General features: G+C 43.4%; 1 protein-coding gene across 3 annotated transcripts in view; it reads left to right on the top strand.

The window, feature by feature from the left end:
• The first annotated feature begins 303 nt into the window (after positions 1 to 303).
• LOC129711232 (UV excision repair protein RAD23 homolog B-like) overlaps positions 304 to 23,879 on the top strand; it is a 40,114-nt gene continuing 16,538 nt past the window's right edge. Inside the window, exons 1-4 of one of the 3 annotated variants that reach the window (XM_055658744.1) lie at positions 304 to 469; positions 11,223 to 11,304; positions 14,419 to 14,498; positions 18,849 to 19,168. In XM_055658744.1, the coding sequence (XP_055514719.1) occupies positions 404 to 469; positions 11,223 to 11,304; positions 14,419 to 14,498; positions 18,849 to 19,168 (548 nt within the window). In that variant the 5' untranslated portion in view covers positions 304 to 403. Of the gene's footprint in view, positions 470 to 560; positions 1,055 to 11,222; positions 11,305 to 14,418; positions 14,499 to 18,848; positions 19,169 to 23,879 lie in introns of those variants that run through there. The other 2 variants (XM_055658743.1, XM_055658742.1) reach the window with 2 other exon arrangements.

The raw sequence follows: 23,879 nt of genomic DNA on the forward strand, positions 1-23,879 counted from the left end.
AAGGAAAGGTTTACAAACACCTCGTTACGGTCCCGCGCCAGGAAGACCGAGAGACTACATACTTATCCAAGCACTAACGGTCTCCGTCTCCAAGATGGCGGCGGTGTGTCGATCACGTGCTGTGTCCGGACCGCGGAGCGGCGAGTCACAGGTGACGTTGCGCTGAGAGCGCGTTGGACGCTGTGCGTGCTCGCTCCCCGCCGACGACGTGCGGCTCTCGTGGCGGCGGAGGTGCGCACACCGCGGCGCGAGGACACTTACCCCTCCTCTCTCGGTTCCAGCGTGATGACGCAGAATTTTGGGCGCGAGGACGCGTGGTGGCATCGGGAGCGCGCACGTTGACACTCTGAGTGACTGAGCGGCTGCAAGGGGTTAGACGGACCGAGAGCGGGAGAGGGAGACGATGCAGATCACGCTGAAGACCCTCCAGCAGCAAACCTTTCGCATAGACATCGACTCTGAGCAGACGGTGAGTCCATGTGGTCTGCACTAGGCCCTGCCTCTCGGCCTCAAGACGCGTGAAGTCGGAGTAGAGGGCGGGTGCAAGAAGAGACGCGGCGCATTCGGACCAGGCCGCGGTAGCAGATAGGAGAGCGGCGGTGTAGGCCTGGGCCTGGATCAAAAATGGCCAGTCTATTGATGGAGTGAGGAGAAGACTGCAAGCGTTGGACTGGCTTACAGCCCGTGGGAGCGGCTGGCTGAAATTGGACCTTTCGTTCACCAGGGGTTCGGGGCGCGTGCATCCATAGGATACTTCGGTGATTCTGGGGGCACCAGGCCTTCGAAAGTCAAGCAGACTGTTTCTCCCCCTGCCACAAACATTAATGGGTCCATGCGAGTCTCCCTTTCCTACCCCGCGATGCTTTCTGAGAACAGACAACATATTCGTGCCCATGCGGCCAACAAAATGTCTGTTTCCTCGCTGCAGGGCCAATATATCTGCTGTGTGGTGATGGATATACGAGTAGTCTTTAACATGAGTAGAGGGGAGAGACTTTCCAGCTTTGGCGGGTTAATACACCTCTTTTTGACGGTCTGGCGCTCAGCACGGAAGGTGAAGGATAGGGGGATTGTATGATGCATCAAATTAGAAAGACTAACGTTAAACGTGCACTGGCAGCAGATCCGAAACAACCATGACACAGCAATGTAATACAGGTTTGATGTTAAGTATGCGGGGCCAGCAGAATCTGAAGCCAACATAACTGCATTGACAATAAACATGGGGAATTCTTACTAAAAACAGTTGTTGCTACCTCCAACCTAGTCTTCTGAACTGCAAATATAATAACGGAGGACAGGAAATACTCAGTGGGTCAGGCAGCATCAGTGGAAAGAAAATAGTTAATCTTTCAGTTTGAAAGACATGTAATGAGCTAAATGTAGGCTTTGTTTGTTTATTGCCACTGAAAACACATTTTTTATCTTAAAATATTTAGCGGTATTGAGAGCAAGCAAGTTTTTTTAATGCAATGTTACAGTATTTAAAATATTAGGGTTGTGTGGGGATTAAATGTTGGTAGTCTGATCCCAGAATAAACATATTGTTCAGAACAAGTATTGTAAGGAAGTTGTGTTTCAAAATGAGTATTGAAGTTGTTTGAGGCATGTATGAAACCATATTAATCAGGAAAGAGAAAATAATAAGCCTGAAGGAATGAGTTTGGGGAAAGGTGAATTCAAAACTCGTTAAAAAAAATTTGAAGTCAAACCAAACTTTGAAGTAACATATCTATGTTTCTGGTAATGGCCTATTAATACATTCAATTTGGCTCTTATAACAACTTGCATTTATTCGCTGCTCTGTGTGAGAATGTGATAATGCTTCACAAGAATGTAATCAGCAAATGTTGTTATTGAGACAGATTACCAATGGCTTGGTCAGGAAGGTGGGTTTTAAAGGAGGGAAGAGCAGGACTTGGACCATACATTGTGCGTAAATGGCTTTTATTGATTTTGCATTCCCTGAGAAACAGCTTTTTTGAAGTGGTTTGAAAAAATATAATTTGGATCAGTGGCTGTATTAAAGCATTTTGAGTAGGGAGCACTTTATGGTTCAATTCCTGGGTTATGGTGTATCTTATCTCAACTTGTGTAGCATTTGGAGTCCTGCAATTGATATCAGAAATAGGAAGGTAAGATCTGAGGCAGCACTTCTCTATTACTCTCCAGTGACCCCTGCTGGAAACTATGCCTCTGGCAACAGGATATAGGCACAGCCTTTCACCATAGAGGCTCATGTGATGGAGAATGATCATTTTAATACGGTAAAGGTTCATATATCAGCGAGAGTTGGTTCTTTCACTCTGATCAAATTACTGTTACAAAAAATGACTTTAATGTTACCTTATTGTACTTGTGTTGTTCTTTGCCTATTGATCCTGCCTTTTGTTTAGATATCATGGCACTTGAATTAGCAGGTACTTGAATAGTTGATGGCTAGAATTCTACCAAATGCAGAATCATATGTTTCTCAAGTTGATAATATTGTTCAGACACTATTTCTGTTTTCCCTTGAACTTGGAGAATTGTTTTTGGAATAGTTACATATATAATTTGTGTGATTTCTTTCTATTTTGAATGTCATTCTAAACTTTATAAATCGTAAGGTTAGTAGGTAGAGAGGGGTGAGTATTTCATATGTACCTCCCGTTGTGGATCACTCGGAGTAAATTTTAAATAGTGGCAGATTGAAAAGTGCTATTTAGAGGTTTCTAGGTGTTCTTAGATCATTAAAATGCAGATACAGCAAACAATTAGGAAGGCAAATTTTATATTGGGCTTTATTGCAAGGGGATTGTGAACGTGGTAAAGATGTCTTGCTGTAATTTTACGGGTCCCTGATGAGATCACACCCAGAATATTGTATGCAGGTCTGGTTCCTCACCTAAGGATATACGTGACAGTGAGAAAATTTAACCAGATTTGTTCCTGGAATTTCAGAGGGCGGTTGGGAGTGACAAAGCAGCCTGGGCTTACTCCCTTGGGTTTACAAGAAATATGCTAAACTTTAATGGGTCTTGACAAAGTTAGCTTGGGCTGTTTCCCCTGCCTGGCTATCTAGAGAAGGGTCACAATCACAATATTCAGAGTAGGCAGTTCAGCACTGAGATGTAAAGAAACTTCTGAGAAGATGATGAATCTTTGGAATTCTCTATTAAACAGCCGTGGAGGCTATTGTTGTTGAGTATATTTAAGATGGGATGCAATAGATTTTTTGATATTATGTGAGTTGAGAATAAGACATGAAAATTGCATTAAGGGAAAATTTTAGTCATTATCTTATGGAATGGTTATGAAAGCTCAAATGTCTGGGTTAATGCTATTTCTTATCGGTGCTTACTAGAGGATGGGCATGTAGTTCATTGTGAATTTTGAGAGTGGGCAATTGAATAATTCTTCTCCAATAAGAATGACTAAATGCGAGCATAAAGCAAATTAATTAGATTATCTTTTGTGGGTGGTTAGTGAGTTCTCGTCTTAGAATTTAGCAAGTATAAGTCTTCACTGTCCAAAGCATTGAGATTTAAACTTGGTTTCAACTGTGCAGTCAGATTAGCTTCAAGTACATAATATTTCGGTGACCCCAGAGGAAGATAGTACTTGGTGTGAATTTAACAGATGTGAAAGGCTTCCTGTTGACCTCCTACTATGTTCTTGTTTTTAATATATACACATCCCATAAAGGCTTGCTGCAGAGGTGGTTCACTGGTGTAGCCAATTTGTTTCTCTTTTTGATAAAGTCCAGATATTCAACTTCAGATCTGTAGTATATTGTGTGAAATTGAAACAGATTTTTGAGTTAGTTATATAAATATGATGGCAAAAATGTCCCTAATTCTACAAGTCCTTTCAAGAGGATGCTTCCATGCAAAGCATCTGGCACAAATGGCATACCCGACCGAGTGCTAAAGATCTGTCCGGATCAACTGGATTCATGGAAATCTTCAATTTCTCATTTTTGTGATTTGAGAATTCACCTGATTCAAGAGGGCATCGATTGTACTTGTAATGGTGCCCAAGAAAAGTCAGATAACCTCCATCAATGACTACCATCCAGTAACACTTGCATTCGCTGTAAGGGAGTGCTTCAAGAGATTGTTTATGATGTGAATCAACTCTTGTCCCCAAAATGACCCTGATCTGCTTCAATTTGCCTATCATAAGATCATGTGATAGAGTAGAATTAGGCCATTGGTCCATCAAGCCTACTCCGCCATTCAATCATTAGTGCAGGCGTTCCCACCCTTTTTCGGGTGAGTGAAAGGGAGAGGGGTGGTGTGAGTGGGTGGATCTAATTGGATCGAGGGTCTGAGACTGAGCAGGTTATCTAATTAGAGGATGTAATGTTCATGCCGTCAAGTTATATGTTGGAATAATGAGGTGTTGTTTCTAATTGGAATTTGGCCTCAATCTGGCACTGGAGGAAGCAGTGAGCAGATAGGTGGGAATGCAATGAGAATTGACATTGGTACCAACCGGGAGCTCCAAGTGGCCGTGGCAGAAAGAGGACAGGTTGCCTAGTCTTGCGCTTGGTCTTGCCAATGTTGAGGCCACAGCGAGAGCACTTAAAACATTGGCTGAGATGGATGGCGATGCATGTGAATCTCTGCATCATTTAGAAGGGGTGTTTAGTCCCCTGAAATGCAGTGAGGGTGAAGGTGTAGGGACAAATGTTCCATTCCCTATGATTGCATGAGGTGGCGGAGAGATGGGTGAGGAGGAATGAAAGAATCAGGGAGTCATGGGGAGAGTGGTTCCTGAAGAAGGTAGAAAGTCGGGGAAGATGTTGATGTGACAGGTGGTAAAATTGTGTTGTAACTGTGGAAATGTCCGAGAAAGATCAGAATATGTTAAGTAATAGATTAAACCCACTTTGGCCACTGCCAAAGGTTTTACACACATGCCATTGTTTTCAACCTCTTGCTCTTCATGAAAAATTAAATTGACTTGATCTCTGCCTATACTGTTTCTAAATTTGTCCCTTCCTTTACCTGTACCGTTGAATGTTATAACTTGGTTTATGCTGTGTTCCATTTTTATTACCAGATTTTTCTATCTCTATTCCCATCATCAAACACCATCCTTTTTTCGTTTCAACCAAGTTTAGTCATATGTCTGATATTCCTAAATTATGAGCAGCATTTCTTGGTTAGACGTGATATATAAATGTAAGGTATTGACTTCCCATTAATTTGATTAATAATTTACCTGCTGTAGGCATTGTATTTTGAATGGTAAAATCTTATTGTTGAATAGCCAATGTCCACTATGAAAAAAACATGGACACAAAATGCTGGAGTGAGGCAGCATCTCTGGATAGAAGGAATGGGTGACTGTTTCGGGTCGAAACCCTTATTCAGACTGAAGAACGATCTTGACCCATAACGTCACCCATTCTATCTCTCCCGAGATGCTGCCTGTCCTGCTCAGTTACTCCACCATTTTGTGTCTATGTTTTTAAACCAGTATCTGCTGTTCCTTCCTATACATGAAAAAACATGTTACTTTGGCGGCAAAAACAAGGGAGCAGATTATTATCTCAATGGGGTTAGGTTAGGTAAGGGGGTGGTGCAGCGAGACCTGGGTGTCCTTGAACACCAGTCACTGAAAGTTGGCATGCAGGTACAGCAGGCAGTGAAGAAAGTTAATGGAATGTTGGCCTTCATAACGAGATGATTTCAGTATAGGAGTAAAGAGGTTCTTCTGCAGTTGTTTCGGGCTCTGGTAAGATCACATCTGGAGTATTGTGTACAGTTTTGGTCTCCTAATTTGAGGAAGGGCATCCTTGTGATTGAGGCAGTGTAGCGTAGGTTCACGAGATTGATCCCTGGGATGGCAGGACTCGTATGAGGAAAGATTTAAAAGACTATGCTTGTACTCACTGGAGTTTAGAAGGATGAGGGGGATCTTATAGAAACATATAAAATTATAAAAGGACTGGACAAGCTAGATGCAGGAAAAATGTTCCCAATGTTGGGCGAGTCCAGAACCAGGGGCCACAGTCTTAGATTAAAGCGGAGGCCATTCCAAAGGTTCATTTATTGTCACATTTAAGACTGAGGTGAGAAACTTTTTCACACAGAGTTGTGAATTTGTGCAATTCCCTGCCACAGAGGGCAGTGGAGGACAAAGCACTGGATGGATTTAGGAGAGAGTTAGATAGAGCTCTAGGGGCTAAGTGGAATCAAGGGATATGGGGAGAAGGCAGGCACTGGTTATTGAATGGGGACGATCAGCCAGGATCACAATGAATGGCGGTGCTGTCTCGAAGGGCCGAATGGCCTCCTCCTGCACCAATTTTCTATGTCTTTGGGATGTGGTTTTGCAATAGAGTTAAGGGCTGGAGTCATCTTGGCATTAATGAGGAACTTTCCCACAGATATGTTTTTGTACATGTTGAATACAATAGATGACGGCACGCTTTTACTCCAGTTTTCTTGAGTGAGAATTGCCGTGCATTGAGGAACAAACTAGGATCAGCTGCTGTCCTAGTGATCTGGCAGCAGCTGCTTTCCCTGTTACACCAGACTTAATATGTGACAGCCCTCTTTGTTTGGTCGACTGTCTGGTCAGGGTAGAACTAGTTGTGAGATGTGATCGATAAATGTCAGGAATTTTGCAGCAGGAGGGATGAAGACAAAAAGGAATACAGCAAGTGGAGTGTTCCTTGTTGCTTTTTTGGTCAAGTTTTTTGTTGTTGTGCCATAGCTTTTCGGGGAGTAGATGTACAGCATTTGTCATTTCATCATTAGAAAACGGATTTGCTACCCGAACATTGTGGTTAAATAGTGCTATGACCTATACATATCTTACAAATAAAATAAATCGGCTCCTCTCAGATGATCAACTTTTTAGACTTATTTAAATTTCTGTGCTTGTTTTTACATGTATATTATTTGGACCAGTCTAATTGTCCAATTGTGTTCAGAATCATTTTGTATTTCTATTTATCGTGTTCAGAGTTTTGTTAAAGATTATGTGAACATTTACTTGATTTCTTTGAATCAAGACATTTAAAGCAAACAGCAAGTACTTCCATTGGAAAAGTAGCCTGATGGTATTCAAATTACATTGGATGATATGAAACTCCAATTGTGGCACCCATTTTATTGAATCTAAGTTAGAAGTAGTACAAAAACTGGCTGAATAAATCTAACTATCAAGGAGTGGTTGAATCAAATACACTAATTTGACAAAACCGGGGGTTTGCATTTATTGATATCGTGGTCCATCATGTACCATCAGTAGGAACAACCAAGTATGAAGTGTTTGGCCTGTCAAATAATAATTTCGTAATTAATTTGATATTTGTACGGATCTCGAAACAAGTGATTTCAAACTAACACCACTGAGAAGATTTGGTAAATCTGTTAATTTTGAGGACAGACATTAGAAAAATCATGGAAGCTTGTTTTAAAAAGCAGACCAGTTCATGTTGCACCACAAAGTTGCCATAATGGTTTTATATTTCTTCTTAAATTCAGACGTGTTCAAATCAAACATTTGTTTGAAAATTAAGTGAAAAGTTTTAAAGTGAAAAGGAAATGTCGTAACAGTTGCTTTAACTTTGACTTTTTCCCTGTAAGCTTACTGCAGATATTGAAAACCTGATCTCTATGTACTCACTAACTTGAAACGCCTTTTAAGACTAGTGGGTATGTAGAGAAAGCAATCAATCATTACTTTGGGACGATAATGTTTATCACCCAAGTTGATAATCTTGGTTCTCATCTAATATCTACACTTGAAATGCATGATCTATACTGTTCCACATTTTTCATATGTTGTACCTTAACGAGTCGGAGAGGCAGATCATTCTAGAACTTGGATCTCGGACACTGCAGCTGGGATGTCATGTTCTATACTGTGCCATCGTGGTCTGCCTTTACTTGGTGTTAGTGAAATTCATAGGCCTGGCTGGTTTCTGTGATGATTACAATCTCAGGAGGAAGTGGAGCTGGCTCATCTTTTGAGCATTTTTGCCTGAATGTGCTTGCGAATGCTTCACCATTGTCTCTAATGCTTCCATGCTGGTCCTTGTATATACTCAGAACATTGTTCTTTATCTCTCCACATCATCGTCTATATTTCTCATTTCCCTTATCCCTAATCGGACCTGAGGAGGGGTCTCGACCCAAAATGTCACCCATTCCTTCTCTCCAGGGATGCTGCCTGTCCTGCGGAGTTACTCCAGCTTTTTGTGTCCATCTCTGAGTTGACATGTCTGTTCTTGAGTCTATTCAATTTAGCACAGCATAGCACGTAGGACTGTACAACTCGGGAAGAGGACCATCTGCACACAATGTCGGTGCTGTAATGTAATTTCATCTGCATGCACATGATCCATATACCTCTATTTCCTGCACATCTGTGTCTATCGAAAAGCCTCTTAAATGCCACTATCATTGTCCCAAGAAAAAAACACTGCGCACATCTTTTATTCTTTTCCTCGATTACACTAAAGGTACGCCCTGTCGTCTGACATTTTAACCCTGGGGGAAAAGATTCTGACTGACTACCCTAGCCGTGCTTCTCATAATTTTATATACTTCTATCAGGTCTCCCTTCAACCTCTGAGGTTTCAAGCTAAATAATCCAAGTTTGTTCAGCTGCTCCTCGCAGCTAATACCCCTTAATCCAGGCAGCATTCTAGTAAATCTCTTCTGCACCCTCTCCAAAACCTCCATATCGTTTCTGTAATTGGGTGACCAAACTCCATGGAACGTTCCAATTGCGACCTAACCAAAGTCTTCTAGAGCTACATCATGATGTCCTGACTCTTACTCAATTCACAACCAATGAAGGCAATCCATCTTTATCACTCAACCTACTTGTGTTGCCACTTTCAGGGAGCTATGGAGCTGGACCCCAAGATCCCTCTGCACATTAATGCTGTTAAGGGTCTTGCCATCAACCGTATACCTTCCTCGTACAATGAAGAAAGGATTTAACCCCATTGGTTAAATCAGTCATGATCATATTGAATGTCTGAAGGGCCGAATGGCCTCCTCCTGTGCCTATTTTTCTATGTTTCTGCTAGGACAATACAGTTGTTACTTTAGCAGATATTGGACTTTGTTTCAGGAACTGTGCACTCCATTGCTGAAAACTATATTTTGGATAATTTTGTGCAATTATAAATTTTCTGTTGGAGCAGAATGAAAGGGGTAAAAATATGTTTCTCTGTAGGAGCCACTTCAGTTATTTCCTATTTATTGCAGTTTGTCATGTGACCCTCAATTGCAGTGTTGGTAGGGAACTGATTGGTTCAGAGGCGAGTGGAACTGCTAGATATGCTAGTAATCATGGGTCAAGTGATGCAGTTAATTTATCCTGTGCATGAAGCTAAACTGTCAGTAGCACCGGAAAAAAGAGATACATTTTGCAGAATATTGTTGACTGATGAAATGCTGTCTCGTGGGTGGTTTAATCTGAGCAGTTATGATTGTATTGATGCCAGTTTTGTATCCATTTATGAAAAGTTTCAAATCTTCTGGGTAGTTGGCAAAAGACCAAAAGCAAGTGTGTGGTGTGGTTGCTGTGGCACAATTTCATCCTCTCTTTACAAGGCAAGTCTATAGATTTGTGGAAATAAGGGACTGCAGGTGCTGGTTTACAACAGACATAAAGTGCTTGAGCAACTCAGTGGGTTGGGCAGCATCTCCAGAGAACACTGGTAGGTGACGTTTCAGGCCTGGGCCTTTCTGCAGACTCATCATGGAGGGAGGGGAGAGGAAAAAAAGCTGGAAAAGGGGAGGGGCAGGACAAAGCCTGGTAGTAGCAATGTTACAAAATTTTGAGATTTAAAAAATCTAATCCCATCTGATAAAGCATAAAAATAAGTTTAATTTGACACCTAATTCACTTTCATATCTTCAGTGTTAAAAATGTTTTGGCCATTTTCATACTCGGAAATTAGCATCTTGTTCCCTATTGCTTTTCCATTGACTTAACACAAAAGCTGTGATCGAGGACAGTCAAAAGCCCATAACTTTCTTAAAAATTAAGAGAACTGAAAGAAATTTTCAGTTATTCTAGATTGAAGTATTCTGAAACAAATATGAAACAATCTTACTTAGATGACTTGAAATTAAAGCATATAATTAGTTAGTTACCTAATTGTAGCTAATTACAAAATTCAATTACTAGATCTAAACATCTATCAATTTCTTAAGAATAGATTAACATTTTTAAATAGCCTAAGTGTCCAAATAACATTCACACAAGAATTCACAATATAACATGATTTTTAAATCTCATTGTCATGGATTTATAGGCCAAATGGAAGGAATTTAATGTTTAATACCTGTAAATTAATGGCCATTTAAATCCTCTTGCGAGTGGGTTTTTCTGGAACGCGATCATTTGGAACATTGCGGTTTGCGGTGATTTAGTCCCCATATCGGCAGGAAAAATATTATCGGTTCGTATGGGGACTAAATCACCTTTTCGCAACTTAAAATGTGAATTAAAGGCATTTTAAGGACCACTTTTATACATAAAATAAACGGCTTTCTTTTACCTGTCCCGTACCTGAAATCCGTCGGCGTTGACGGCTTTAGAAGCTGATTTTAAAATTACTCCAGCGCTGAAATTGTCGGGTGATTTATTTTAAAAAAAAACCACACAGAACGACCGTCGGAACGATTCTTCAGCAAAAGCTTGCACTCCAACCAAATATATTCCAGGACAAGGTAGGAAAAAAACACATTTTAAACCCCCCCCCCCTCTCAAAGGCGCCAAAATCGCGCACACGGCCAGTGGCAGAATTGCAGCGCCGCTGAAGGTAAGTATTGTAACATACCTACTGGTAGGTAATAGGGGTAAGGAGGGATTTTTGATATTTAGATGGTTGGACAAAGGCCAGAGCTGAAAATAGGTATGAGATAAAAAGTTGTGAATTGTGAAGCTCGAAGAAGGAATGTAGGTGGAAGGGAAGGGGCAGGAAGAAATAGTTGTGAGTCCAGCTGGGGTGCAGGGGAGAAGGGCGCAATATACGAGGAAAGAGGAGGAATGTAGCTACCTTGGAGAATTCAATGTTCATACCGTTAGGTTGTAAACTACCCAGGAACAATGAGGTGCTTCTCCAGTTTGTATATGGGTTCACTCTGGCAGTGGAGAAGGCCAGTCTTTAGTTTTGGTTTGCTGAAAGTAACAATAATGAATGGCAAAGAAACTTGCATAGCAATCTCTTACCGCCTTTTCTATTTTTTCTTCAGGTAAAGGCACTGAAAGAAAAAATTGAAGCAGAGAAGGGAAATGATGCTTTCCCAGCTACTGGGCAAAAGCTAATATATGCAGGTAAGATGCACCTTCTCTAGTTCCTGAAAAGGTTGGGTGTTCACATGCTTAGCTATTTAGAATGTATTCACATTGATGAAAAACTAGATGTGGGGCTGAGGTACTAAATACAAGGTGCTTGTGAATGATTGCACATTCTGTACTGACATGTCTATTTCGACATGAGAATCTTGGCAGTCTGGAAATCTCTCAGAATACCGTGGTTGCTTTGGGAACACGTTTAGTTTCAGGTTGGCACAATCTCGCCAAGATAAAATAATAATAATAATATCTTTTATTGTCATTGCACGTCAGTGCAACGAGATTTAGTATGCAGCTCCAACCGATGAAAAAGAAATAAATATAAATAAATAAGCTGTGTGTCATGACCATCCGAGGGAGACAGTCCGTGGGGGGTGGGGGGCACTCAGCAGGGCCGGTTCAGAGCCACTATAGCTCTTGGAATAAAGCTGTTTCTGAGTCTGGAGGTTCGGGCGTAGAAGGCCTTGTAACGTCTGCCGGAGGGAAGTACTTCAAACAGTCCGTTACAGTGGTGTGATAAGTCTTTATGGATGCTGACGGCCTTCCTGAGGCACCGTGTGTGGTAGATGCCCTCCAAGGCTGGTAGCTCTGTCCCAATGATCCTCTGCGCTCTGTGGACGACGCGCTGAAGAGCTCTCCTCTCCGCCTCCGTGCAGCTGAGATACCACACAGAGATGCCATACGTTAATATGCTCTCTGTGGTGCAGCGGTAGAACGTTGTCAGCAGCTGTTGGGGCAGACCAGTCTTTTTTAATGTCCTCAGGAAGAACAGTCGTTGCTGTGCCTTCTTGACCAGCGCAGTGGTGTTGGTGGACCTCGTGAGGTCCTCAATGTGAGTGCCCAGAAACTTAAAGCTGGACACTCTCTCCACACTTTCTCTGTAAATGGCGATTGGGGCGTATTCTCCATTGTGGGACCTCCTGAAGTCAATAATCAGCTCCTTGGTCTTGGAGGTGTTTAGTGACAAGTTGTTATGTGTGTACCAGTCCGCCAGGTTCTGCACCTCCGCCCTGTATTTTATTTCATCACCGTTGGTGATCAGCCCAATCACTGTTGTGTCGTCTGCAAACTTCACGATGGTGTTGGTGTCGAATGCAGGAACACAGCCGTGAGCGAAGAGGGAGTAGAGCATGGGGCTTAGTACACAGCCCTGTGGTGTGCCGGTGCTCGGGGTGATAGTGGAGGACAGGTGCAGGCCCAGTCTCACTGCCTGCGGTCGCTCCGTCAAAAAGTTCAGGATCCAATCGCATATCGGCGAGCTGAGGCCTAGCTGGTGGAATTTGGTGGTGAGCTTGGTGGGGATGACCGTATTGAATGCAGAGCTATAGTCAACGAAGAGCATCCTCACGTACGTGCCCTGTCAGTCCAGGTGAGTCAAGACAGTGTGAAGAGCCAGAGAGATGGCATCCTCTGTTGATCTATTTGCCCTGTATGCAAATTGATGAGAGTCCAGTGAGGCAGGGATGCTAGATTTGATATGGGAGAGGACCAGCCTTTTGAAGCACTTCATTGGGATTGGAGTTAGGGCAACCGGGCGGTAGTCGTTCAAGTTAGTGACTTTGGACTTTTTCGGCACCGGCACCATGGTGGCTGTTTTCAGGCACTTGGGGACCGTTCATAGAGATAGATTGAAGATTCTCGTGAATACCTCCGCCAGCTGTATAGCACAGTCCTTTAGTACCCTTCCCTGTACTCCATCCGGGCCTGCAGCCTTGCATGGATTGATCCTACGCAGAGCGCACTGTACCTCCTGAGTGCTCAGTGTTAAGGCCTGTCCCTCCGCCATGGCCGGGGTTATTCCACTCCTGGTGGTGTTGCCAGTTTCGAACCGGGCAAAGAAGGTGTTCAGTTCGTTGGCCAGTCTGATATCATCCTGCCACATGCTTCTGGTGTCCGCGGCATTGAAGTGTTCTTCTACCCTTTACCTGTGGATGTCTTTGGCCTTTTTTATGCCTTTGTTCAGGTTCGACCTGGCCGCACTGTAGGCAGAAGTATCCCTGGATTTAAAGGCATTGTTGCGTGCCCTTAGCAGATCCTGAACCTCCTTGTTCATCCAGGGCTTCCGGTTTGGGAACATCTTTATTTGCTTGTCCACTGTGACAGTCTCCACGCAGCAGTTGATGTAGGAGAGCACAGTGGATGTGTACTCCTCCAAGTCTACCTCTGTACCACTGGTAGCCTGTTGTTCAAACAGGTCCCAGTCGGTGCGATCAAAGCACTGCAAATGACACTGCATGTGTTCTAGTGCAAATAGATTCACAACAGGAAAAGGAAGGGCAGTGCAGGGGAGTTGCACAGAGATCCAGTGCCTCTAGTAGTGCAACTGTCATTGGCTTCATTAGCTGTTAATAGCTCCAATTCAATTCTGACCTCCGGTGCTGACTATGTAGAGTTTGATTGTTCTCACTGACTGTGTGGGTGTGTCTCTGGTCACTTTCCTCTTGAAGATGCCCTAGTTTTTGGATTATGTTAAAGTTACCCCTTCTATAGATGATGGTAAGAAAAGTGATTGGTGCCAGGGTTTGTTTTTAATAAACATGTATGACAGAAAAAGTTAGAACAAAGTGGGGCAATGATATTGCTCTCAGACATGAAGGGCTGAATGTTGCATTTTCATATTGTAAGGAATATGAAATAAAAACAAATCATGTAAAGTAGATAAACGCTTGCCTTCAGAGGAAATATCTCTCTTGACTTTTGGTGATGTTTTAAGTGTTTCTACATTTTGTCTTCAGTCCCAATACTGATTGTAGCCAAACTACATTTACTTGGGTTTAGTCCTAGGCTTCACAAAAAATTATATTTATCCCATAACACGAGATCATCAATGAATCATATTGAAGTTTATGACCACCCAGCAGTTTTTTCTTTTTAATGTTTCCATGCTGATATGTTACAAGTATATAATTAATTTAAAATTAAATTGGTGGGATTTGAACTCTTTGCTGTGTATTACATTACTTTTGAGGTCTCTGCTCTCTTTAGTTATACTTAGCTACACCATACATTGTGGTATGTTTGTGCATGTATGAATCTGTCTTGGTTGTATATTGTGTCAATTAATATTTAAGCTCACTTGACTGATTGTTGCAGGTAAAATCCTCAATGATGACACACAACTAAAAGATTACAAAATAGATGAGAAGAACTTTGTGGTGGTTATGGTAACAAAGGTAAGCAATTTGATGGGGGTAGCATCTGGTTAGTGGAGTGCCTCATCATAAACCACAGTAGTATGTTTAGTAATTTGTATATGTGGATGATCACAGCTGCAACCCAGTTTGGGTCAATCATTGGGTACAGCCTTGAGGTTCAGTGGGCAAAATCACAGAATCAGTGATGTAAATTGCATTCAAATTGCAAGGATGTAAATTAACATCTTTTATTTTGAGTTCCTGATGAAGAGTTTCAACTTAATCTGTGGTGTGTTAGATAGTAAATGGATAGCAATTGAAAGGCAGCTGCCTTTTGTTTCTGATACAGGTGCAGCATATAATTAGAAAAACTGATAATATAATTTATTGCTTTGGGAATTGAATATCAAAATTACAAGGTTTTGTTCTATAGCGCGTTGATGAGATAATGGAATATTTTACAATACTCTCCTTATGCAAGGGAGAATATTACTCATTGGAAGCAGTTTGTAGGTTTATTAGACTATCTGGCGCAGATTGGCGGAGGATGTTTTATTTTCTGTGATGGAATCTGTAACTAAGTGTCACTGTTTAAAATTAGGGGTCAGCTATTTGGAACGTGGGTTTTTTTTTTCCTGGGATGAATCTTTGGGCCTTATGAGATAGTGGAAGTCATTGAACATATTTAAGGTAGCAACAGATAGATTGCTGATGAGTCAGGAATGCAGAGATGAGATTGCAGTTGGATCAGTCACGCGGTGAACTGGAGTTAAGGTGTCAAATGGCCTCGCCTTGAGCTTAATGTGCATGTTTTGAAAGGACAGGTGCACAACCTTTTATCCGAAGATCCAAATAACGAAAACCTCCGAATAGCGGACATTTTTTTTTCGGTCCTTGAAGAAAGGTCCTTGAAAACGTTCACCGAGGGCGGCCCGCAGATGTGACAGCGGAACCTCCGGTCGGTCCTCGAAGAAAGGGGAACTAAATCCCCATTCATAAAAGAGAAGGTGAGGGTATATTGTGCGGGAGGGTTAATAATTGACAATATGCTGCTGCCTGCCCGCTGAGTTAAAAAGTTCCCACGGTAGACTCACGATACACAGTGTATCGTGAGTCTTGCGTGGGAACTTTTTAACTCAGCGGGCAGGGAGCAGCAGATTGTCGCTCCCTTCAGTTTCACCCCACCTACACCCCTCTGCTTCCCGGCCATGTGTGTGACCCCCTTCCCTTCCCGCCCCTCTCCAGCTCCCCGCCCATTGCACCGGCGCGGGGGCTTTGCACTGTCTTCACGTCGGCAATGCCAGCATACAATGCCAGTCACCGGCGACGTCAGGACCAATGGGACACCGACCCCCAGGCCCACTGCAAGCACGGAGATCCCAGAGACCCACAGCCAGCAGCAGCCCAGCCCCGTTCCAACTCCAGAGGAAAACTGCAAACTGGCCGGAGACATCAGGACCACCAGAAGCCGCTCCCCGATGGGCCGCTACGGCGACAAGTGGCAGTTCGCCCACAGCCCGAGCTGTGCCCCCTCATCGGGACACCGACCCCCAGGCCCACTGCAAGCACGGAGATCCCAGATCAGCAACTCCAGCCCAGCCCCGCTCCAACTCCAGAGGAACACGCTTCCCCGTATGGGCAGAAGCTGATGGTGTGCAAGGTTCGTCTTGTTCTTGGGGTTGCGCAGCTTGGGCTGTGGGCGAACTGCCACTTGTCGCCGTAGCGGCCCATCGGGGAGCGGATTCCTCTGGAGTTGGAGGGGGAGGGGGGTATTGTGCTGTTTGATCGCCCCCTGCTATCCCAGGGACAGGGAGACAGGACGTTCACCGAGGGCGGCCCGCCTAGGTGACAGCGGAACCTCCGGTCGGTCCTCGAAGAAAGGGGAATTAAATCCCCATTCATAAAAGAGAAGGTGGGGGTATATTGCGCGGGAGAGTAGGAATCCCAAGACAAAGTTGAGTGAGCGTTCACCGAGGGCGGCCCGCAGAGGTGACAGCGGAACCTCCGGTCGGTCCTGGAAGAAAGGGGAACTAAATCCCCTTCATAAAAGAGAAGTGGAGGGTATATTGCTCGGGAGGATATATCGCCTACCTGGAAGAAACCGGACATTTTTTCCAGGATGTCGTCTGCACACCAAAGCTCACGTTTGGCGCCAAACGCACGTCGCCTCTGCTGCACATGGATATAAGAGTGTGAAAATGTCGCCTTAGGCCGCCTAAGGGCATGTAGCCCCGCTAGGGTGACATGATTGCGAGAGGTGATTCAATGCTGCGGTCACATTTACAAATTCAGGAATTCATTCAACGCACAGCATTTCATACAGACATTTATTCTGCAAGAAAAAACTACATTGAAGACTCAAACTCGCGACCGAGGAACTGCTGGGATCAAGGCGCAAACTCGCGACCTTGCGGATATGAGCCGAGCACTCTACCAGCCATTAAAATCTACGCTAAAAAATTTCCATTCGGAAGGCCGACAAAATCCGAATTACGAAAAGTGTCTGGTCCCAAGGCTTTCGGATAAAAGGTTGTGCACCTGTACTAGAATGTGGAGGAGGGGGAGTTATCTTGCAGATGTGTATGAAAGGAATAGATAGAGTGAATACACAGTCTTTTTCCCAGGGCAGGGAAATCGGGATCTGGGAGGCACAAGTTTAAGATACAAAGAGAAAAATTTAATAGGAACATGAAGGGTGACGTTTTCCACACGGAGGATAGTAGGTATAAAAAAAACGCTGCCAGCAGAAGTAGTTGAGGTTTGTAGAATAACATTTAAGAGAAAGATTTAAAAGACACTTCGACAGGTACAGTGGGAGGAAAGGATTCTAGAGATATGTGGCAAATGGGACTAGATTAGATGGGGCATCTTGGTCAGCATGGACAAGGTGGCAGAATGGTCTGTATTTTGCCGTGACTCTATGACTATGCTAGAAGATTCCCCTTACACAGTGGATGAAATATGAAAATATGAATCCTGAAGATCATGTGATAGGAGCAGAATTAGGCCATTCGGCCCATCAAGTCTACTCCACCATGCAATCATGGCTGATCTATCTCTCCCTACAAACCCCATTCTCCTGCCTTCTCCCCATAACCTCTGACGCCTGTACTAATCAAGAATCTATCGATCTCTGCCTTAAGTATATCCACTTAGTTGGCCTCCACAGCCTTCTGTGGCAAATAATTCCACAGATTCACCACCCTATGACTAAAATTCCTTCCTAAAAGAATCTCTAACTTTAAAACTTTCATCGTGTGTGCGTGTGTGTGCAAAAACACAACGAGGTAACAGTAACATTTTTACAAATTCTGACACATGTTCCCCCACTAAGCAGTGAACAGCTTCATTGAAGATTTTATGCTTTATTTCACGACTTATTGCTGATTAAAGTTAAAACAAAACGTCCTTTTAAAACGACCAGCTTCCACTGATGACGTCATAATGAGGCGGGCGGGCACAATGGCTCGGGTGACATGGAGCCCATTTCACACACAGAATATTCCACGAGCTTCGAGTGGCGTCAGGGAGGGCCGCATTTCCAGAACATTCCTCAAACACTTCACCACCTACCCAACGGTCGACCTGGTTCATTCTCACTGCTTGATGCACTCCTTCATGCTTCATTCTGACTTCGATCTTTAAAGATATAACGTCACAATGAGGTGGGCAGACACCATGGCTCAGGTCAGCTCCCGTTTCACACAAGCCTGCCCGCAGCGTCGCCTGGGGTCCTCTGGTCCACACCCGCCCGCGGTCTAGCTCGGGTCCACGTCCACCTGCGGCCTCGCTCGGGTTCTCGGGATGGGGCTGTGACTAAGGCTGAGAAAGAAGCCGCCGGTGGAACTAAGGATGAGCCGGGGTCATGGATGAACCGGAAGATGAAGCCGGGGCCTGGCCTGGAGCCTATGTGGCGGCCGAGCTGAGGGCTGCAGTCTACGGCCAGGGCCGGGCTGAGTACGAGAACCAGGCCGGGTTCCAGGCCTTGGCGCTGCTCTACAATCCCCTCTCCCCTCCCCTCCCCCCCCCTCCTCTACCCCTTCCCCTCCGTCTCCACCCCCCCTCTACTACCCCCCCCCCCCCCCCCCCCCCCCCCCCCTCTCTAGGGGGAGTGCTAAGTATTGGGACCTATGGGTGAGTGGTGGAGTATTGCATTCGGGGACCAGCCCTCCCCTGTGACGCTGCTGGTCCTAGACTCTCCCACTAGTGGAAACCCTCTTCACATCCACTCTCTCTAAGCCTTTCACTATTTTACGTTCGGATGGCTGAAAACGTGTTTAATTTAATACAAGGATTAAGTTGATTGAATGTGCAGAGGTGCTTGGCTAATTGTCTACATATTATTCTGTACAGCTGACCTAATTATTAATACTTTATTTTTAAAAACAGCCTAAAGCTGCTCCGGCATCAACACAACAAACAACACAACCTGCTTCAGTGAGTACCACAGCAGCTGCCTCCACAACAGCAACTCCAGCTTCAACGACTCCAGCTTCGTTTCCAACCTTAATTGCAGATTCAATTTCTCCTTCAAATCAAGCTTCTACTCCTAATCCCGCTCCAACCTCAGCTGTGACCGCTCTTGTCCCAGCCTCTCCACCTGCTATAGTTCCAGCATCTGATCCTACTAGCACAGTCACGGAGGAAAGGCCAAAGGAGGAAGAATCAAAAGAAGACACCAGTGGTGCTTCAGAAGGACAAAACCCAAGGTATAATAAAGTTGAGTAGGGTAGAGCCTGAACTTTGCAAACATAATTGTACAGCTGAAGTTGGGCATGATGAAGAAAAAGTCCCGCTGGGACTTTCCACCTATGCCGGTCAACAGGTAGCCTGCTCTTCTCCCTCTGCTCATCAGAGAATGACTGCACTCAGCGAATGCTCCAATTTTTCTCACGCATCTGAATTTTTTTTTTCCAAAGACTCGATCAACTCCATTGAGATATTTTGGGTAGTCTACTGTGAACCTCACAATTGCTTTTAAATTGCAGAATGTGAATGTACAGTTGAGCTTTATATATTATTTGAATTCGTTATTCACGTTTCAGAACTCAAAGTTACCACACTTTTGGTAAAATGTTTAAGAAGGAACTGCAGATGCTGGAAAATCAAAGGTAGTCAAAAATGCTGGAGAAACTCAGCGGGTGAGGCAGCATCTATGGAGCGAAGGAAATAGGTGAAGTTTCGGGTCGAGACCCTTCAGACTGATGTGAGGGTGGGGTGGGGAGGCAAGAAGAAAGGAAGAGGCGGAAATAGTGGGCTGTGGGAGAGCTGGAAAGGGAGGGGAAAGAAGGAGAAAGCAGGGACTACCTGAAATTGGAGAAGTCAGTGTTCATACCGCTGGGGTGTAAACTACCCAAGCGAAATATGAGGGGTTGCTCCTCCAATTTACAGTGGGCCTCACTCTGGCCATGGAGGAGGCCCAGGACAGAAAGATCGGTTTCGGAATGGGAGGGGTAGTTGAAGTGCTGAGCCACTGGGAGATCAGGTTGGTTATTGCGAACCGAGCGGAGGTGTTGAGCGAAGCGATTGCCAAGCCTACGCTTGGTCTCACCGATGTAGAGCAGCTGACACCTAGAGTAGTGGATGCAATAGATGAGGTTGGAGGAGGTGCAGGTGAACCTCTGCCGCACCTGGAAAGATGGCTTGGGTCCTTGAATAGAATCAAGGGGGGAGGTAAGGCAACAAGTGTAGCATTTCCTGCAGTGGCACGGGAAAGTGCCAGGAGAGGGGGTGGTTTGGGTGGGAAGGGACAAATTGACCATATTGGACGGCTGGTAGGGTGGAAGGTTGGGGGGACTCTGCCCTTGTTAAGGGGGGGGGGGGGGGGGGGAGGATGGGGAGTGAGAGCAGAGTTACGGGATTTAGAAGAGACTCTGAAGAATAGGGACATCACCGATGCTCTGGTTTGGAACACCTCATCCTGGGTGAAGATGCGGCTTAGACGGAGGAATTTGGAGTAGGAGATGGAGTCCTTACAGGAAGCAGGATGATCCAGATAGCCATGGGGGTCAGTGGATTTATAGTAGATGTCGGCCAGTAGTCTGTTACCTGCGATGGAGATAGTGAGGTCTAGAAACGGTAGGGAGATGTCGGAAATGGTCCAGGTTATTTGAGTGCCGGATGGAAGTTAGTGGTGAAATGGATGAAGTGAGTGAGTTCTGTATGGGTGCAGGAGGTAGCGGAGGTAGAGTTCGGGGATAGGGCCATGGCACGCCTCGAACAAAGATTGAACACAGCCCACTGTCTTCGCCTCTTCCTTTCTTCTACCCGCCCCTCCACCCTCACATCAGTGTGAAGAAGGGTCTTGACCCGAAACGTCGCCTATTTCCTTTGCTCCATAGACACTGCCTCACCCGCTGAGTTTCTCCAGCATTTTTTGGCTACACTTTTGATAAAGGTTTTTTGGTTAGGATTTTGTATTCTCGGTGAAGGTGCAGCATTCCACTACGTTTTATTCGTAGCACTAATCCTACAATTTCTTTTCACGTTACTTAAAGCTGTGCTGGTCAACAGGTAGCAATATGTGGGTGTTTCCGTAAATAAGGGACCAACCTGTGACATGGGTGGCCAAATTTGAAAGTTATTAAATCATAATGAAATACCACAGCATTAAAAATGAGCCTACCTATGGTCATTTTTTAGCTAATTTGTGATCAAAACCTACCAAAATTTGACCTAAATTTAATACTTTCAACATTTGAAGGGAAAAGACGAGATTTAAAATAAATGTATAAGACATAAGGGACACTTACTGATTTCTAAGCTCCCTTACAAAATGCTGGCACATAATCCACCACGACGCCCGTAGTTCACTCCAGGGTAATTATGATCGCGTTGTTTTAAAATTTTTTAAAAGCACGTCGAGTGCAAAAAAAAAATAGTTATGGCTCTATAAATATCGTTGACAATCTTAGACAATGGGAGGGACTACAGAATGAGACATTGCTAAAATAGGTGAGCAGACTAGATTTTTATTTCATGATTTTAAGTTCTATTCATTAAGTATTTCAATGGAAAGTTTAAACACAAAATATAAACAATAAAAAAAGAAACAAATATAAAAATGTTTACTCTGCTTATAAATCACACATTTGACAACGTGACCAAAGGGGCACTGCTACACATGTTCTGCTGCAAAAACTTGGGGCAGAAAACCATCTTATTGGGTGATATATGATATAAATCATAAGCATAAATCTGAATTTGGCTTGTACAGGGTTATTTAATTGCAATATTTAATTGCAAAATTAATATCATCTTTCTGGTATAAATTAGCCTAATGATTTGATGAAATCCTGCTTGAAACATGTAACCAAAAAAAGGCAAGAAAACACAGGGACATATCTGATATTTGTCTTTGTAAAAACAGATGTATTTATTTTTGCTTCAACTCATTATTTTAGCTATACACCATGATCTATACTACTTAAAATGCAGGATATGAAACAATGGGAATATTACATAAAAAAACAGGAAAATAACCTGGAAGTTTAGAAACCTTCAGTTTCACTACTGAGTACTGTATTTACAGAAACACCTAAAACTAAATAGCTTATCATTATCAAGCTTGTTGTTTTCCAGAAGTCAGTTTAAAAAAAGTACAGTCATGGCTAAACCAGTGTGTTGTTCCTTTAATTCTTCATGCCAACTATGCTATCAGGTGAAAACATTGGGTAACTTTTTCAAGTTACATCCAGGAAGGTGGAAAATGCTGTCAGCTTCTCTGCGTCACTCAAATGCAAAATCTGAAGTCAATACATGGCAGCAGCTGAGGAACAGGCTGTTCTGCCATAGATTTTGCATGTAGTGAGGAAATAAAATGTATTGCATGAGCATTTTAGATATTAATATTTTATGTTGGTGGTAATTTAAAATATTTTGCTCAATTTTCAGTAATTCCTGTCTATATTACAAATATTACAGGGTGCGTCCACTAGAATCAACTAATAAGTTTTCCTTCATTATTGAACACTTACACTAACATTTGCGGCTGTAAAATAATGATTCCGCCAACTTGGGCAATAGGTTCCAGTCGTTCTGTTTTTTAAACAAACCTTTCCCCTCGAATCCCCTTAAACCCCAACCTCTTAACTTAAACCTATGCTCTCTTGTTTTTGATACTCCTGTAAAAAATATTCTGATTTATCTGTGCCTCTTACAATTTTATATACCTTGATCTGATCACCCCTCAGCCTCATTTGCTCCAGAGGAAACAGACCCAGCTTGTTCAGTCATTCCCTATGACTTTAGTCTCTCCATCCAGGCAGTCTCTCCAATGTAACATCCTTCCTTTTAATGTGATGACCAGACCTGCACAGAATATTATAAGTACATTCTAACAAGTGTTTAGTAGAGTTGCAACCTAATGTCATTACTTTTATCTTGTATGCCCTGACGTGTGAAGGGAAGCATACCATGTATCTCCTTTATTGCCTTATCAACCTGTGTTGCCACTTTCAGGACTGCATTTTAATCCTTTGTGCTGTTTCATTTTCTGAACATGTCCTACCCCTATTTGACTTCCTGGACTGCATCTACTCACATTAGCTGGATTAAATTTCATTTGCCAAAGCTTTGCCCAATTTTTCCATCTCATTTACATCCTGCAGCTTTGGACAACTTTCTTTGCTGTCCACCAACGTCGTGCCATCTGCAAGCTTACTAATCAACTCTCTTATGTTCACATGAGTCGTTAATATATTACAAATGCCACGTGTCACAAACTTCCAATCGGAATAACTTTCTTCCACCACTGTCCTCTAGCCATCACCTATCCTTTCACCAGGCTAATTTTGGATCCAATTAACCAGTTTGCCATGGGTCCTGTGTTCTGTAACACCTGGGCCAACCTGCTTTGTAAGACCATGCCAAATTATTAGATAGAAGTAGACAATATCTTCTGCCCTGCTGCCTTCAGTTTTCTTTATTGCCATGTAAAAGGCATCTAATTAAATTACTGAGACAAGATTTCCCCAGAACAAAGCAACACTGACTATCCCTGATCATTATCTTAGCTTTCAAATATACATAAATCATATAGTTTAAGATTTTCTCCAGTATTTTTTAATAAGGCTTGTATTATCTAGCCCTTTAAAAAAAACCCCAAAAAAAACAACATTTGCTCTCCCCTAGTCTTCTGGCACCTTGCTTGTGGATAACAAAGATTCAAAAATCTTGAAGGCCCCAACTTTCTCCTCTCTTGCTTCCCTGTCGTATATCTCTATTTTCCTGACCAAACATTTAATGTCCATTGTCATTCAAGGTTTCTTAATCTTGCCATTTTACTGGAACATGCTGATCCTGAATGCTTAAAAGACTCAATTGATGGCAGTTGTTTTACCTGCAACTGTCCGCTCCTGGTCTACTATTGTCAGGTCCTCCATCAGTCTTGGCCCAGGACCATTTTTATCCCTTTCCACA

The sequence above is a fragment of the Leucoraja erinacea genome, chromosome 29, assembly GCF_028641065.1.
Source record: "Leucoraja erinacea ecotype New England chromosome 29, Leri_hhj_1, whole genome shotgun sequence".
Lineage (NCBI taxonomy): Eukaryota > Metazoa > Chordata > Chondrichthyes > Rajiformes > Rajidae > Leucoraja > Leucoraja erinaceus.